This window comes from Tauraco erythrolophus, chromosome 16, assembly GCF_009769465.1.
Source record: "Tauraco erythrolophus isolate bTauEry1 chromosome 16, bTauEry1.pri, whole genome shotgun sequence".
Classification (NCBI taxonomy): Eukaryota; Metazoa; Chordata; class Aves; order Musophagiformes; family Musophagidae; genus Tauraco; species Tauraco erythrolophus.
In genome coordinates this window covers 19062101-19081208 of record NC_141480.1, presented here as the reverse complement: position 1 = coordinate 19081208, position 19108 = coordinate 19062101, and the positions used below count along the sequence as shown (strand labels likewise).

Sequence of the window (19108 nt, the reverse complement as noted above, 5' to 3'; positions counted from 1 at the left end):
CAAAGCAAGTACTTCTTGGAAACAGAACTCAGAAGCCAGAGTTACAAGTGAGGATCCAGGTTTTCGAGTCGAGATAAACAAAATCTTTCACTAATTTACTGTTGGCAAGCTCCGTGTTTAGCAAGAAGGCAAAGAAAACTTCCCCAGCACACTGCTAGGCAAATGGAGGCACAGGCAACTATTCCGAGCAAGACATCTTAAGTAGTATTTTTTTTAAAAAACATTTAACTGTAGTGATGGAGGACTTTTGTTCCTTCATCTTAACCCACCACATGTCTGTGGGTTAAGGTGGACCATTTCCTCCACCTCCTAGCAAGTGCAGGACTGCAGGTAACTCCTGCGAGAGGCTGGACAAAGTTGTTTCATTTTGATATACAGACTTTCAGCAACACATGCCCTCAAAAAAAAAAAAAAATTCAGGCAGGCTTGTAAGTCAAAGCTTCCTGAAGGAAATCACCAGTGACTCCCTACTGCTGCCTGATTTCTGCCCTGTACACTCAGCTTAGCACCAGCCACCCAGCTGGCTACGACGGAGCACGCAGACCTCCTCCTGACAGCTCCTTCTGCACCATCAAAAGGGAGCTCTAAACATCACATTGAGTCTTCAACTTCGCATTCATTTCTGCGTTAATTGGCTGGGGGCTCACAAACAGGGAGGACGATGTTACTCTTGAGGAAGAGCTGGTTTCCAGTAGCACAGCCACACTACACAGAATTAACTGCTGGCTTTCGTAGAGGCTTTTCAGATAAAAAAAATTTCAGCATCTTCTTTTTCCTCAAAGAATTAAATTTCAAACCTGAGAACGTCTGTACCTGTAGGTGACATTGGCAATGAATCACTTCTTGTACCTACCAACAAAACTTCCAAGTTTCCTGTCACCAGTTTGAAGTGTTGCATGTTCCTCACTCCTGCTGCCAGCTCAAAAAGGCTCGTTATGGCGAGGGACCGAATAACCGCTCTATTTGAGATACAGCTTTTATAATTAACTCTGCAGATTGATTTCTGCAGAAATCATTCTTTAACTAGGAGATCCCTACTCCCAGAACGGCTACTACTCAGCTAAGCTATTTCAGAGGTTACCTGGGGACTTACTCAAGTGCATTAAATCTCAGTTTCATCCTTTCAACCGCAGCAATACCTTGAATTAAATTTCATACATCATATTTCTGCGTGATATTGATATATTCACTCGAGTTTCAAAGACTACTGTAATTACTGATTGACTTGACTCATTCCAAATCCACCATCCTCCTGGAAAAATACCATTTTGGAAAAAAAAAAAAAAAAAAGCAGGTAACGTTGGATTAAATCTGTATTTTATGCCCAATTGACACATTTGTTCAGCACAGCCACCTAAAAGGATTCCAGAAGCAGCTGCGAATCTCATCAGGAATAAACTGCAAAATAAACAGATAATTGTCTAAAAAAGGAAGCAAAACCTCACTGTGCTGTTCTTCATGTCTAGAAGCATTTAGAGATTACACAGAACACTCCAAGTCTGGGGACCGTTTAGTAACGCAGTTGAGGAGGACGACACCAGTGTGCTGCATCACTTAGACTGGCACAAGACAAACTTCTGTATTGTTAGGAGAAAACACAGATGCCATTTGTAAAACAGTTTAGACAAGTGCCCCAATTATCTCCCAGGATTCACAACATGTTTAAATACTCTTGGAGCATTAAAGAATCAACCGGAGAACATGTAATCTAAAAGCACTCTTCCAAGCGCTACGAACATCTATGGTGTCATTTACTAATCTCTTGGTGATGAGCTTGGAACTGAGGCAGCCTGGGCTGCACGCTTGGAAGTTCAGATACGGGACACATTCAGGTATGGGAAGCCAAAATCCAGCAGTTGTAGCCCTTGTTCATTTATAGATAATCAAAGCTTCCAATTCACGTTGAATGTGCTATCCATAACCCCTGGAGTTAAAGGTTAACAACAGCACTGCAGCAGATGTGACTACAGTTGGGGACTATTGACTACAGTTTGTTAATTATTTCATATTGACTATCGTAGTGGTTAGAATATAAAGGAGTAGATTTAGTAACATAGGCACTTGCTGGAAAAGCAAAGATAGAAGAGTCTGAAACACACATAATTTCAACAAAGGGGAGGGGAAAAGAACCCCCACAGACTTGGACAACTACCAGAAACATTAGATTCAAAGAAAACCTAACTTTCTTAAGATGATTATTTTCAAAACCACCAGCATTTGTTCGGAACAACACGCTTTAGACACCCATATTCTTGGAGATAACTGCAAAAAAATACATTACGTCCAGCCTAGTCGGTTACTTTACAAAAGAGCGAGCCCTTACACCAGGTAAGATGTACTTTTAAAAGCTTTTTCTTCCACATGCTTTATTCCAACTGTAAAAATTGACTTTTGGTTTTAACAAGCCACACACCCCACTTGCCCCAGACATCGGAGGCAAAGAACTGCAGAGCCAGCGCAGCTGATGCACCAGCTCCAGGGTCTGACCCAGGAGTGGGAACCACAGAAGCCCACCCCAGGATGACAAAATGCCTCCTAGACAGTATATAATGTGTTATTTTCAGGTGCTTATCTTCACCCATTTAATAGCACTGCTACTTAAAAGTAAGAGAAAAGGTAAATTAGCCCTGGTCTTCACACTGCCTTAACCTATTCCCTCAGAATTCCCCTGCTGAGGCAGGTGCAGGTGTGCATCTCTCTCTTCCTTTCAACTGGTTTTAAAAGGACCAATATATACAGGAAAACCTGAACAAGCTCCAAATAATCCTGAGACAATACAGCTTATTTTCATAAAATGCCATTTGACCAAACTTTGAGTACGTATTTTCCATTAGCTCACCATTACCAACAACCCCTTACTGGTATGTTTTAAATCTGAATTTCCTGTAGCTTTAAAAGCCATAAATTAAAAGAACTGACAGTGCACTGTAGTCTTCAGGGGTTCATCCAAGTATCTGGTTGTTGACATTTAAAACATCAGGGCTGTCAAAATGGAAGAGGATAGTCTAGTGCTTACATAAAATTAATTTCCTTGTTTCCACTAAAAAGTTATTAATTAAAAGGTAGTCTTAGCCCGGTTCAAACTCTTCACGCATAGCCAGCTTCCTCCAATCCAGCTCTATCAACAGGACTTTTTTGGGCATATTTATATTCTACTCAGGTGAAAAATAATATACCTATAATTCATCTGTGTTGGTCGACAGCCGGCTGAATACGAGCCAGCAGTGTGCCAAGGTGGCCAAGAAGGCCAAGAGCATCGTGGCTTGTATCAGAAATAGCGTGGCCAGCAGGACTAAGGAAGTGATCATCCCCCTGTACTTGGCACTGGTGAGGCCACACCTCGAATACTGTGTTCAGTTTTGGGCCCCCCACTACGAGACAGACACTGAGGTGCTGGAGCTCGTCCAGAGAAGGGCAACGAAGCTGGTGAAGGGTTTGGAGCACAAGTCTTATGAGGAGCAGCTGAGGGAACTGGGCTTGTTCAGTCTGGAGAAAAGGAGGCTGAGGAGAGACCTCCTCGCTCTCTACAACTACCTGAAAGGAGGTTCCAGCAAGGTGGGGGTCAATCTCTTCTCCCAAGTAAAAAGTGATAGGGCAAGAAGAAAATGGCCTCAAGTTGTGCCAGGGGGAAGGGGGCCTACAAGAAAGATGGGGAGAGGCTGTTCAGGAGGGCCAGTTGTGATAGGACAAGGGGTAACGGTTTTAAAATAGAGGGAGGTAGATTCAGATTGGATATTAGGAAAAATTTTTTACCATGAGAGTGGTAGAACACTGGAACAGGTTGCCCAGAGAGGTGGTGGATGCTCCATCCCTGGAGACGTTCAAGGCCAGGTTGGACGAGGCCCTGAGCAACCTGATCTAGTTGGAGATATCCCTGTTCCTTGCAGGGGGGTTGGACTAGATAACCTTTGAAGGTCCCTTCCAGCCCTAACCATTCTATGATTCTATGATTCTATGATAAAAACTTCTTCACTGAAAGGGTTGTCAAGTGTTGGAACAGGCTGCCCAGGGAAGCAGTTGAGTTGCCATCCCTGAAGGTATTTGAAAGACGTGCAGATGTGGCACTTATGGACATGGTTTAGTAGTTCACTTGGCAGTTTTAAGTCTATGGTTGGACTTGATTATCTTAAAGGTCTTTTCTAACATAAACGATTCTACAATTCTATGAATGTGCACAGTAAACCACTGAAGCTTCACCGTTTTACCATCTCGCAGGTTACTAGAAGACCCTGGGCAAGTGAAATTAGAGCTATTATGTAAAACAGACCCATTCATATCACTAATTACTTTGTCATGTATTTGAAAGTTTCTTAGTCTTGATGCCTGTGCTGCATCTCATTTGCTACACATATTAAGGAAAAAGTCAAGTTCTGCAGCAAGTCCATAGACAGACACCAAGAGGCCAGAACACATACTAAGCAGGACCAGTTGCCCAACTCGTTAGCGTATGTCTCATGTTCTTACACACTCCATTACCTGGGGACACAGGGCTTCAAGCTGGCTGGCTGACATGCGAACCAGTTTCACACCTTCTTCATTGTTTGAGATGGAACAGGCCAAGTTGGCAACCTGTGGCAGAGGTGGGAGAAAACAAGACACAATTGTTAGAATTGGATTTTATTACCCTCTGTAGGAAACCTTTTACCCGCCCTCAACAGTGACCAGGAACCCATCATGAAATACAAAGCATCCACATTTGTTCAGTCCTAACCAATTCTGAAACCACTAATGTCATCTGTTCCTCCTCTAGCCATAAAATCGTAACACATTAGATCATAAAAACACAGTCATCCAAACAGGACAGACAAATCATTGTTACCACGGATTTGGTTAAGTTCTCTCCAGTAAAATGTACAAGAGCACTCAAAGTTAAGTTAAAAAGCCCATTCCCAGGCAAGTGAGACAGCAGCAACCATCAATTAAAAAAAAAATCAATCCAGCTCCCAGCATCTGAGGATTAAGTACTCTGATGTCCATAAGCGTAGGGATGCTCCCTTTTTCCTTGAAACATTTCTATATCCTACTGCGGGTCAACGCAGAAGAACTTGGAGGTTCAGGAAGCAATTCAACCACGCGAGCGGTGCAGTGGTGTTGCAAAGCTCGAGCTGTTCTGCTGGTGTTGCACCGAGTGCACCTCTGCGACAGGATACAGGAATTTGCACACATTAGCTCCATGAAGTTCTGATCCAGTCAAAGACTGTAGTATCAGGCAGGTGTTCCTCCAGCCCTCCATTTGTGCCAGGATTCACTGAATAAAAACATTTGCTGGTACAGATGATCTTGAAGATTCATCCAGAATTCTCCAAAATTTGAATAGCATCTCGTGATGTCAAAAACTTTACTCTGAAACCTTGACTTGCTGCACAGCAGCATCCTTAACTAGGTCATCTTGAAACACAGGACCTTTCGTAAACACCTGCCTTTTAAAAGCACACAGGGAGGGGACAGCACAGAAATTTTTGGTAATTGAAGATATTCCTCATATCGGAGCTACTCTCAGGGGAGGGAAGTCAGAAGTAAGTTACATTTCTTAGTTGACAGGTGAATGACAAGCATGTTATTCTGAGCCATTTCAACACAGAAAGCTGTAAAAATAGCACAAAGTGAACGGAGATGAACACCGAGTACTGTCCTTTCAGAGACAGAGCAACCGGCAAAACCCCCCAGTAAACGTACTGGAAAAGCACCACCGTGAGCCAGCAGATGCTCAGTAACAGCAGTGGGGCCGATTTCTCCACATACATTTCTCTATAGGCCGGGGAAATTCCATTCTCCTTTTAATTAAACTACCCTGTGCGTTTGTATCCGAGTCATTTGGAAGCAGTACCTGCAGCTTTTCCCCCTCCTTGAGCCATCCCCTACGACAGATGTTCCTCCCACGCAGAATACGTTACCGTCCCACAAACCATCCACCACATACCAACATCCACACCAGTATTTTTCATCAATCTATTAAGTCTGGGACCAAAAAGCAAGTTCCCATTGCAAAGCACACCGCCTCTTTCTTCCTCCAGTTCCAAATCGAGTTAGAAAGGCTCTAAAACCGTGCGCTGTCAAGAAGAGACGTACGTTTCCAACACTGAACCACCAAGTAAACAGATGCCACTGCATATATTTGGACAAAACCAAACTGAATTTGAGAGAAAGACTACGCAGCATCAATAAGACGTAGAAAACTCTGCCACCCTTCAGGAATATTAGTGTCCTACTCCTCAACTTTCTTTTCTGCTAGTCTTTGTAGACAAGACCTACGAGGTCAGAGGGGGAGTTGCGGTGAGTCTCCCGTTGGTTGCACAGTCGAGCAGTTTGCACGCAGCTCAGCAAAGCCTCTTGTCTCCTTTCTTCCTGTTACCACGTTTGCCACAGTCTCCTGCTCGGTTCCTCTCTGCACAACGCTGCCACCAGACAGCTGTACTCTCGATAACGCCTTATCAGAAAGGGATTTCATTTTCAACACAGGTTTTTCCCCCCCCCCGTAGATTTGCAATGTCTTAAATCCCTCGTTCACGGTGAGCTGCAGTATATTATGCTTTTGTTTAGAGACTCAAAAAAATCAAAAGACAATAAGATGGCGTGATTTAAAAGTCAAATAAAGATTTTGTTGTTGTTTTAAGCACAGGTCATATTTTTGAGAAACACCAGTTTGCCAATATTTTTTATGGTCCATATTTTCAGGTCGTTTCTGCCTCCGCGGCAGCAGTTACAATCTCTAGGAGCGAGAAAAACCACAAAGTTCTATTGAGTAGGGGCTGAATAAAAGCGACATTGAAGCACTACAAAATCAGCCTCTCCGATATCTGGAGATGTTGTGCTCTCTCTCAAGCCAAGTGTGATGAATCAAGTGCACAGAAACCCCGCTTTGTCTGAACACAGAGAGGCAAAGAAGTTTATAATTGAGTGTCCCCGCCATGGCATGATGAAATTTTGCTTTTTTGCACAGTCATTTTTGAACAGTCATTTTTCTTCTGAATACCTCACTGATGGCAATTCTTTAGAAATGGCCCGACTGGCACTGCCAGCCTGTATGAAAGAAGCGTGTGTGCTTCCCTGACTGAGGGTCTTTGGCAGTTTAAGACAATCCAACTGTTGGCTGCCACATCCCATCCTACTGCTGCGTCTCCAAATCTCAACACTTCATTCCAGCACGCTCATCCAAAAGCAAGCTATTCTCTCTGCTGGGTTCGTTTCTCTGCCAGATTAGCACACAAACTTCCCAGCAAACTATTTGCTGAACATCAGAGCGAAGCAGGGATGCAGCAGCAGCGGAGACGACTTCAGAGAGCTGCAGGACATGGCCCTGAATTCCCAGCAATCCAGCACTGACTGCGCCCGTGGGAAGACTGTCAAGCTATTGGAAAGCACTCACAAACCTCTTGAAACTTGAAATGCAAGAAGAGCTATGTCAGCTAATTAATCAAGTTGCAAATGATATTATAACAAGGTATCTTAAACTGTCATTAATTATCAGGTGCTCCATAGCCTGAATCCTAAGACGGCAGGTACCAGCAGAGGTGGATGGTTGTATGATTAAGTAATTTAAATTTAAAAGAATCTGAAGGAGCCCATCACCAGTAGCTCCTGTGTGATATTTGACAAATAACTTCAAATTCCCTGTCCGTAGAGAGGACTGGGTACTGCTGGCCCATTTTTTGACAGCTACACGTAACACACAGCATTTTGCAGCTGAGATAAAGATCGACGAGTATCAAATTTGTTTTAAAGCACACAGAGCCCTTGGAAATCTCAGACATTTCTAAAACTTCCAAATAAAATAGAGCACCTCGAGCAAACAAAAATTTCCCTTAAATCAAACGTAAATGAAACAGTTTCTCCGTGTCTCCAACAACGTAGCTGACTGACGTGGTAAGTGGTCAGACTTGATTTAGAAAGAACACTTGTGCTTGAGAGCAAAATAGCAATTGAATTCCCGCTGCATTTGTTCATTCTTACCATTCAATATCATCAAGCCCCTTTACATAAGCACTACTGGCAGAGGCATCAAAGGAGACAAAAAAAAAATCGCAAATAATGTAATCAGCCATAACGAGCAATCTCTTGAAAAAAGTTAAAAATAAACAGGGAATGAAGAGAGACGAGAGAAACTAGACTGATGTGGTCCAGACACCTCTTGCAGCACTGACAGACCGATTTAAAAGCATCTTTTTGCTGCGGTATCAAGGCTCTCATGGTTCCCAGGGTATACAAGCATTTCCCAGAGATGGCTCCGTGTATCCCAAAAGGCAGGACAGACCCAAAGCAGCTGCTGAGGTTTAGATGAATGAGCTGAAAGGAACCCCCAGCGCCAAACGCACCAAGCACCAGCGAGAAGCACACAGACACAGCCATTTCTACAGACCCCACTAACCAACGGGTGCCAAGTAAAGCTCAAAGCTGGACAAACTCATCTGGAAAATGGGTTTCATGCACTGATTGCCTTCCGAAACTCAAATCTGATGGGTGTTAATGATGACATCAGGGTACTGGAAGATGAGATGATGCTTCGGAGGAGGCATTACTTAACCGGTTCCTTCTAGAGGTAGGCACCATCTCAGTGCAACGGGTCAATCAGGAATACGTTAGCAGCAGGAAGGTATAATTCCAGAACAAAAAAAAATATTGTACCATCTGTCTCAGTGATCCCATCTCACATTCTAGTTATTTTGATTCCTCAGAATTTACTAATTTTAAATCAGGAAAAATCTTGACATTTCTAAAGCGTTTTTTTCTCCATTAGTGACAATTTCTCAGCCTGTGTTTGTGTTGTCAGCTGTTGCAGACAACTGCCTTCTCTGACAATAGAATTTTTTCACCTGAAATACACTTCTTTTTTTTTTAAGTTGAAATTAGTTCAGATAATGACTAAGGAACCGTTTATTCCAGCAACTCAAAGACTCCAGCTCAACTACACGAGTTTGGGGTCATTGCTAAGCTTCTTAAATTACACTGCTGAAAATAATTGAGAAATACTGCTACAGTTTTGTACTTGTTAAACTTCCTCTTTGCACCGACATCATAGCTCAGGCACAGGGGTTACCTTACACAGAACTGCTTATTAAAGGATTGACAAATTGCTTTTCAATCAGAGACAAAAAATGCAAGAGAAAAAAAAGAACTATAATCTCTAACACATTAAATCTTCTTTTTCATGGATTTCAAAGGCTGACGCTGAAAAATTGTGTTAAAGTCTTTGCTTTGTGCACCTGGATTGACTTCAGAGAAGCAACACCAAGTTCCTCCTCCTTATTTACAGGTCATGTTTTTAGGACAGCTTCTTCAGAAAGTCCAGTACGCAAAGCCCTCCTAAATGGGTGCTGGATGCAGTCACCCAGCACTGGTGTGCTCCGCAGAAGGCTCTGTGATGTGTTTCTTGTTGCATGAATCAAAATTGTAATTGTCAGAGCCACGCAGCACTGTTGTAAATACGGATTATACATCGCGACGCAGACACGCTAATTGAATTCCAAGAGTCCATGACTCTCGTTTGAAACTGCAGTTGTATAAAGAGCATTGCAGAAGTAAGAGTTTTCAGACGGTCTCATGATTGAAAAACTTAACTTTTCAGTCCACCACTACCCAGTAACCTCTTACTACTGATGCTCACAAACCCTTATGCAAAAATAGCAAAACCATACCCATTTATACACAGATCCGTTGGGAATTCCAACAACAGGGAAACAAAGCTTTTCAAAGGTGTTCCTGGCATTTTAATTTCTGATTAAACTACACAACTTCAGCTTCTTGTTCTATTTTTTGCTTTTCATTTTACAGTTTCTCTAGGAATGCAAATTCCCACTTTTAAGTAGCTTAAAACCGTCTATTTTAAAAGAAAGGGGGGAAAAAAAGAATGGACAGGCAGCCATTCAACATTTTTCTCTTGAGGACCTGCTGAAGAAAAGCGTAGCTGATATTCCCACAAAATTCAAGTACAGCTCATCTAATTTCTTCCTCCCCCATATTAAGAAAACGGTCTAGCCCATGAACGGGTCAAAGCCCATAAAATTAATCTATCTGCAGAAACAACTGTTCTGGCAAAATTAAGTGGTAACTGAGGACTCTCAGAAGAGTGTAACTTCCATCCCTCTTAAAGAAAGGGCTATTATTCAATAAATCCATACATTTATTAATTCAGTCGTACACTACACTCAGCATTCAACACAAATGTGACCATTTTAACACCCAGTCCTAACAGGTACCACACGAGGGAGAAGTCTGCATTATAGCTCTAATCCCATAAACTCGCTAGTTTTGCAGAGGCATAGCTAATTAGGAGTTAAGTAAAACAGCAGCACTGCTTTAACGCGTGCAGGGATGGCAGGAGGACTCCAGTTCCACTCCATAGGGACTCTGGAGCAAGTTATCAGGAGTCTTGCTGTCAACTACTCGGTGATTTTATATGACTTAAGTAGTTGCAAGTGGCTGCAGCTCCACAGAAGGTACTTGCAAGAGCTTGTTGTAGGCTACAGGATCTTAATGTATTAACTTGAAATAGTCGAAGTCGTTAAATAAAACAAGCAGCACACAGAAAATCTCCAGATGTAAAGCACTGAGCGGAACGATGGACTAAAATTGAGAAAACTGCTATTTCCAGAGCTCTGCAACCTCAGGCAGAAGATGAGAGCAATTTTAATTCCAAGTCTGGTTACAAACATGTGGAAGGAAAATTTCAGCTAGATGGAACAAAACTGGCAAGCAAAACGTTTTCATTTTTGATTCAAAAGTTTTAGACAATTAGAAAGAGGAGTATCAGGGTTCTGTATTTCAACAGGCTGGCAACTGCCTGAACGGGGATCAGAGACAATATATTGTGTGCCTCCTGCTCCCTATAATATCGAGGCAATTGCTTAATATTTTCATGGGTGACCATCTTTCTTTTGGGATCCAATCTCAGAACTTGCACCTTTCAAGTTATATCTGTGTGCCTAAAAATCTAGCCAAGGAATACAGCTTGGCGTTTGGCTCTAAACCTAAACGCGCTGTCCCCAACTACCTCTCCAGTTACCTGGTGCCATTCTAGCCAGAACTGTCCCATAGAAGCTCTGCTCAACACTGGTGAGCCCCTTCCATGCCTGGAGGAAACGTCTTTCTCCAAGAGTGCAACCCCACGTGCTGTGAAGGTTTCATAAAGAAGGGAAATTTTTCACGCAGTTGGGCAAACCCAGAGTTTGTGCACCATGACAAACCGAACCGGGCTCCGTTTACTGAGCAGCAAGTGCAGAAGGGAGAGAGCTTCTCTCTTGCCAACAGGAAACTTTTTCAATCAAAGAGGGGGAAGAGGTGTTTGAAAGGAACTAATACATCTATTGCATAAAACATACTCGCAGTGGTAAAGTGGTAGTAGTACAGGAATACCTTTATTTTCAAACTGGTAGATTATCCTTTTTACGGGCCTGACAGAGAGCAGAGCTGGTAAAGGAATGCCAGTGTGCTACGTGGGCACCGTGCCCCTCGTAGATGCAGCTGTAGCAGCAGATGTAACTATTGGCACGGGAACCATTCCTTCCTCAGACAAACAAGCTAAAGTGATAAAATGTTGTTATAAGCACAAAACACGGTAGTTACACAAGCTCATCTGAGCTACCACGACAGAACTCACCCTGCCGGTACGTAACGCAGACCTCATCTTCAGCTGAAACTTTCAAAGCGATCCTCACCTTAGGTACTTCTTAGCAACACAAATGTTTTTCTTCACAAGAGAAGTGTTTCTGGTAGCGATATTTGGGCAGTACCTGAATAATAATCCTTAGCCAAAAAAGCCTCTTTGTTTATCAAAGTGGAAATCACAACCCTTTCCGATCTCATTTTGCTTACCACTCGGAGCACGCTGCAGTATGATCTTACTAAGGGCTTCCAACTCCGTGCCTATCATTAGCTGTTTAAACCAGCTTTTGGCAATTCAGACAACTGTTCATGGCACGTCTGATGGCAATTATAAGCACATTATGCTCTTGAAGAAGGCAACAAAATCGTAAGAAGAATGAGCTCTACACAGACTTCACGCAACTCCTTGACGACACTACGTGACTAATATTCCAATATTGCTAATGACTAAGATGAAAATCCAGACATGCATCAAGGCTTTTAGTTATATATCAAGAATTAAAACATTTATGCCACATCTATAAGAGCTGTACCTAAAAAGCTACTCGAAAATGCTCTTGGAATTAAGTATCTGGAAAATAAAATAGGCCAAGACTCTATTGCTTTTTACCTACCTCTGAAGACATCGTGTCAACAGCACTTAACTGTGCTTATACTTCCTGACCTCTCTTACAGATTTTCCCTTCCCCAAATGCTTCTAATCTGTTTCCAAAGGAAAAAGGAACAGGGTAAATACAGGGCTGTTTCTACTGGGCTAAAAGGACATTAACACAGTTTTCCAAACCTTAACCTCATCCACCTCCAACTTCTACACCCCTCACACCTCCCTTGGCCCAAGTGTTTCAAGACCAAGCCCCACATTCTCAACAACCATCCAACGTAATGACTGCCCCTGTGGAAAAGGTATGGCAGAAATGCCCCTCCTCCTCGTAGCAGCAGCTAACTGGGATGATTTTCAAACAGAAGAACGTCTCTCAACACCTTTGATCGCTGTCCAGATATATGAGGGTTCAACTTCATCCTGAATCACTTCGTCTCTCCCACTGGCTTCACTGTCAGATGACTGATTCCCTTGCTTCTCCCACATGCACTTACAACGAAATCTGGGTAGAAAGATTACCCTGAAGTCTCTTATTCCTCTTCCAACATGATTTTTGATCTCTACCAGCATTCTACAGGCCCTTTCATACATAATGTGGTGCAGCATTAGAAGATTTGCCTCAAAAAAAAACAATCTTACAAGAACAAAAGTTATCCTATTAAAAGGTCCCTTGCCTTTCCTTATGTATGATGAATTAAATTTGTATATCCAGTTTTGTTGGAAAATGGAAGCATTTTTTTTTTCTGCTGAGGCTTTCCTACTAGACTGATTATAAATGTAAGGAAAGCACGTTCTACGAGTAGGATTTAATTTATTTATGAATTAGTTGACTAATAAAATGAACTTCCAAGGAAAGTGCATCGGTTCTCGAGGAGTGTCAGACTTTATAGGGCCCATTAGAGTTATACTGGTCATTTACTGAAGACATTTGTTTTAAATTGCTGCCAAAGTTATCTATGGCCAGATTACAGCAACGTGCTTGTTCTTCCGAAGAGACATTTTGCTTTTCATCTTAAAATGGGAAATTAGCCTTGAGTTGGACTAACTCTGCCTCTTTTCTGCAGACCATAGGGAAGGACATTTCTCTTGTAATACACAATTACCTTCAAAATAAAAGTAAGTAAAAGACAAACTTAAGTTTGCAGATTTCTTTTCCCTCCTGTAAATTAGCTTACTGAACAGGATAAACAGGTGTTCAGATACTGCAATGACTGATAACAACCCTAGTCTGGAAAATGGGAGAGATTAGTATTTCCCAAAGATTCCGCAAACATTCCAAGTCAATATTTGATTTGGTTGTTAAGTGCTGTGCTTGTCTGCGTACGTTTTACCAAGATACATCATCTCTGTCTCTCAGTACTGATACATCCCTTGGATGGCAAACATGAAGAAAGAATATTTAACAAATGAGCAAAACTCCAAGATGGTCATTTTATGAACTTTGTGTATTGGAAATCAGGTGACTTATAGACACAAGGGATAATCTTGTGAGATCAGATTTACTTCTAGATCTGCTGGGTACTTCCATTCCATGTTTTATTTTCATAAACCTTCACCACAAAGGTAACTAGCTATGCCCAGGTAAGTTCTAGGGGCAATGGCTTTAAACTGAAAGAGGGGAGATTTCCATTAGATCTAAGGAAGAAATTTTTCCCTCTGAGGGTGCTGAGGCACTGGAACAGGTTGCCCAGAGAAGCTGTGGCTGCCCCATCCCTGGCAGTGTTCAAGGCCAGGTTGGATGGGGCTTTGAGCAACCTGGTGTAGGGGAAGGTGTCCCTGTCCATGGCAGGGGGGTTGGAACTAGATGATCTTTGAGGTCCCTTCCAACCCAAACCATTCTGTGATTCTATGATTCTAACAGAGGATAGGTAAAGCCTCAGTTTTTCAAAACCTTTGCTGTGTCTGGAGTTCAGAAGTTAGCTATTATTTTAAACCCAAGTTGTGTTTTACTCACTTCAGGGTTTTTTTTTTAAAAAAAGCTTTTCACAAGTGAAAAACCTGCAGCTGTCAGGCTCTCTGAAGAATATACAGGCTGCAAGTATAGGCAAATCAGGATAAATTGCAATAAAAATGTCGCAAGTGTGCAAGGTTTTGGGCTTTTGGAGAATGCTATTTTGAGCCTGAGTTCTGAAGAATTACTCTAGGACCTCAGGCGAGACTGTTAGGGCAACAGAAGGGGAAAACGTCAGCGCGAGAGGCTACGGATAGCTTACGGAGTTGCAAGTGCCCAAATGTGATTCTTTCCAAGCAAATAAATTTGCAGTCTGCATCTGTTCCTAGGTTTTCACTGAAGATGAGAAAATCATCTCTCCATATGCAAGATACAACCCAGCACATTAAAAAAAGGCACAGAGCAGTCTTTCCAGATAAATTAAAGCAATTGGAAAAGAAGCTGATGCTTATGAAGTACCATTGAGAGCTTTTGCCTCCCTGGCCTTACCAAAAAGTTTCTCCAAGAAGAGACTTTAAAGTAAAATTTGAGAAAAACATTTGACACAGAGGTGCTGGACTCATTCCTGTAAGATAAGATAATTGGCTGTTTTTAAGATATTATGAACTCTCCCTTTCCAAAATATTCTTCAGCAAGCAAACAGCTATTGCAAGCTTTTACCTGGACTCTGCACTCATCGACCTTTCAGCTACCTAATTTCTGAAAAACTTTTCCATTAAAAGTACACAGTATAAACCAGTGGCAAATAGACAACCTAATTTTTATTTTTCTAAAGCATTCAATAGTGTAGCAAAACATTTCTTCTTCACATTTATGGCTTTTTCCCTTTTCAGAGAACAGCCAGAAGTGCCACTGCAGTGAGCACAGGGAGCAGTACAAAGGCAACCAGTGCACAAGCACACTTCAAAGACTGGGACAAACAAAAAGTCAGCGTGGTGGTAAATGACATCATTGAAAAATAAGCACCAAGTTGCAAGACAGCCTTGTTTCCAGGGAGAAACTTTAAACTTAAGGATGCCAATGCCAAGTTGTCTTTCCTCAAGAGCAGGGTTACAGGTTAGAGAACCAAGACTTCTTTATCCAGCATCCTAAAAACCACTGGAACCTATGTATGTACTTTAAAATCAGAAAATTAGGAAGATTTGCATAGTTCACAAGTGAATTTAACTTTCTCTTGCACCGGTTCCCGAAATGCTGTCTCTTCTGTTATTCCTGTGTGCTGCATTTCAATTGGCTTCTCCATTCCCGAATTAAACCCCTTTAACAAAATTCAGGCAGAGTGCTAGGTAGTTAATGGACTGTTAGCACGGAGCAATTTTGAAAGCTATTTTGAAACCTATTATTCAACTGAGACAAGTCTCATTTTACTATTTTACCATTTCTCAGTTTTCAAAAGGCAGGATAAGGAGGTTAGTATTTTACTACACGAGGAACAAACCAGATGGAATCCCTTTGGGACACGGCTTTGGTATGGTTTCTCTAGAAGATATAGACCCAGCAGGCAAATCAGATTTTTGTGGTTATTGCACCTTTTGGTCACATTTGGCTGCCTGGACTTTAGGAACCACAGAGCAGACAGTGCTCTGCTGACAAGTAGGGAACATTTGAAAATAAAATTACCAAAATCATGTGCTTGCATCTCTTTACAGCTGCTTGGAGGGCCTGCAAACACCTTTGCACAGCAGGAGTAAGAACTCCCCATGCAAACCCAGGGCAGAACCAGCACTGCCACCCCTCCCGTCTAGCCAACACCTGCAACAGTTCAGTGTAAAAAGAAAAAATAATAAAATCTATACATCAGAGTCCCCTCTAGTGGCTGGTTCACAAGGAGAGCAGCACTGACTCCTCCAGGTCACAGGGCAAAGGGGTACTAAATCTAAGGTCCAAAACTCCTCACCAATTCGGATGGGGATCTGTCAAGCTACCTAGTGCAGAGCAGGTCTTTTACGAGCGTTCCTTCCCACCGCCGAGCGTTAACGGACACCTTCTCTTCTACATCGAAAACACAGGAGCCTGTCAATCACGGCGTGATACACAACACAGCTCCATTCTGCACTGCAGCTGTTTTGTCACATTTGATGTCTTGAGTTGCTCAGCAGCGTTTCTGAGGGTAGTTAGGATAAACTCCCCAGCACACTTATCTTCCACTGAACACAGGTGGAAGCAATCACTTCTCATCTCACCAAGTGGAATGTCTTCTCTTCTGCTCTTACACAATCTTTTATTGTTTCTCCAGATACCTGCAGTCGAGTTTTCTGCCCGAGAGCGGAATCATATGGGGACTTGCAAACATCCCTCTCCGTTCTGGCAGAGATACACTGAGACATTGTAAGTGCAACTCACCCCAACCCATCTTCCTTCACAGTAAATTTGACATCGCATACGACTCCGCAGTGGCTCTCCATCCCCTCGAGACAGGGGCTCTGCAGGAGTACTCTTTACCTTCTGTCGAAGCTAAGCGTATATATTAATCCATCTACATTCATGGAAGAGGTTTATAAGCCATCTAGATCACGCTACTCTATAGCTATAGTTACATTTTAGACAGCAAAAGCAATAAGCAAGCCTTCAAAAAGTTGTTGCAGCAGCATATCATTTTAGCAGAACCTTTTGATGCCAGTCAGAAATATTGTTTAATGTATACTTTCAGGGGAACAGTCTTTCTTGAGAGACAGACTGTTGGGCTGAATAGAGGTTCTGTAAAACTCATTTGCAGCTTGGCATTTTGCACGCAAGGTAAGGTCAGTGAAAACTGCTCTTACATGCCAGTGAGGACAGCCACCCGCTGCTTTTCAGACAGCACACGCATCCTGAAGGAGCAGGGAGGAAGGGCTCACCTAGCAAGGGCGGGAGAGAAGCACTCGGACAGAGCAGCGCAATTACTCCTTTATAATTACGCCGATAAACTCCGTGTGTGGACACCACATATCCACTGAAGAGGTGGCAGAACTATGGCAGAATAGGCACTGCTATTGTTATGCCACTCAACTTCGCCTGTAAACAAGCCCAAAAAATAATATTCTACATTACTTAGGCTTGCAACATGAAGAAGGGAAGCTTTAGACGAAACCCTCTTCAAAGTGTGCCCACCAGTGCACGTGGCAGGGCCACATCCTGCTGCCAAGGCAGGGGCACAGCAGCACTGTCAGCTGCCTCTCTTCTGTCAAACAATGCTAGTTACTTACAGTTTAGAATGAAACAGCTTTAAAACTATACAAAGACAGCATTTACACTGAAACATGGCAGGCCAAAAGTGAAGAACGGATACCTTCAAAGAATTAAAGGTTTTCATTGCTTAGACAGCAACTCTGAAGAGCTGGAGGAGCTTGACGCACCCCAGACTATGGACCAGTTGCACGCCACGCTCAGAGCCTCGAAGGCTTTAAAAAAAAAAAGAGAAAAAAATATCAAGCAAGAGTCAGAAACTACTTTTACTGATGTTCGATAAGTCTTATTCTTGAGTAATTTAAAGCTGTCGAGTTGTGGTGAAAGTATTCCCGATGAGCCCTGGAGACGCATGGACTCAATTACCAAACGCAGCGATACCAAGAGAGCAAAACCACATTGACCAGCATCTGGCCGTTCCCAGGTAGCTGCTGAGGTCAGGCTCACCAGCCAGCTGATGCCTCAAAGCATACCGCAGCGCGCAGGAGGAGCTTTTGAAGTTTATTCCTAGTGGCATGTTTCTTCAACAATACCTATGGATGTTTGTTCCTTGCCATTTAGCATCGACGGGCACAAAACTCTCACGCAAAAACAACGGCAGGAGGACAAGGTTACCCAGAGGTGGCCATGAATACAGGGTATGAACTTATGTTGCTCTTTGCAAATGTGCTACCTGTTGGAAAACTATTACGTTTAAATAACCTTTAAAGCATTTTAGTTAAGACAGGTCGGTCCCTTTTAAGCTCATTTTCCCACAGATCAGCTTTAGTCTTGACGCCAGTTTGAGAGCCTTTGGGTTTTTATTAGAAAAAGGTGGCAGGGATCAGTTGTGTTGTTATTGCCTTTTTTTTTTGTTTGTCTGTAGATTGCTCTTTACACACACGCAAGCAGGTTTTCATTCTAAAAGTCTTCATGTGAAAGGCCTGTTTATATTCACTGGTATTTTACTGAAAAGAAAAAACCTACAGTCTTTGAGCAACAGGTCAAGTGGTACAGCTGGACAGTCATGTCACAGTTTCCCTTACTCCATATCACCTTCTCCAACTAACGAAGCAAGTAAAGGTAACAGCATAATGCACTCACATTGTGTAATATCTAAAACTACATGAGCTGTGCAACAGAAGCTGCTGCTTTTTTATAAGCTTACATTTTTAATTATTTTAATATCAAATTGTATTTCAATTCCCTAAAATAAAAATTTAAAAAGCAAATTTATTACAGAGTGTGCTATTTGTTTCAACAGAATTGAAAAAATGTGTTTTGCCCAGTCTTGCCTTAATTTAACTAGCGATAAGTTAATTTTCATTTGTAGCATCTTACCTCAATCAATTTGTTGGCATGTTCACGGAAAACCTGGGCATATTCTTTAACTTCCTTCTCGTTCCCATTCTTGGCAGCTTCAATCAATACTAAAAGCGGAACGTTTGTTTCCAGAAAAGAGTCTGAAACATGGTCCATAACAGCTTTGCGGAGCTAAAAGAAAAAGAAGAGTTATTTTTCAGTAGCGTTCCACTAATGTTTTCCTTTTACTGTATTAATATGTAAAGCTTAAGCACTTCTGTCATTGATCCTTTTTCCTTTATGTGAGCAAGGCTTTCCCTGCACTAAGTCTAGTCTATACGCTTTTTGCTTCAATTTAAATTAAATCTCCTTAAAAAAAATGGATTAGTTATATAAGTGCAAGTCACCAGTTTGGCCGCAAATATTGATTTAGCAGCTCATATTGGTTTTGTCTGAGTAAATTTGCTGCTTTCTCTCAGCTGATTAAACAACATGCTGATTTAACTTTTTCA

At 42.1% G+C, this 19108-nt stretch overlaps 1 protein-coding gene across 1 annotated transcript in view; it reads right to left on the bottom strand.

The window, feature by feature from the left end:
* Positions 1-19108, bottom strand: part of CTNNA1 (catenin alpha 1) — a 123558-nt gene that overhangs the window by 30761 nt on the left and 73689 nt on the right. The window contains exons 9-10 of the mRNA XM_086621746.1: positions 18636-18788; positions 4477-4569 (exon numbers count right to left, since the gene is read on the bottom strand). Of these exons, the coding sequence (XP_086477872.1) occupies positions 4477-4569; positions 18636-18788 (246 nt within the window). The remainder of the gene's footprint in view (positions 1-4476; positions 4570-18635; positions 18789-19108) is intronic.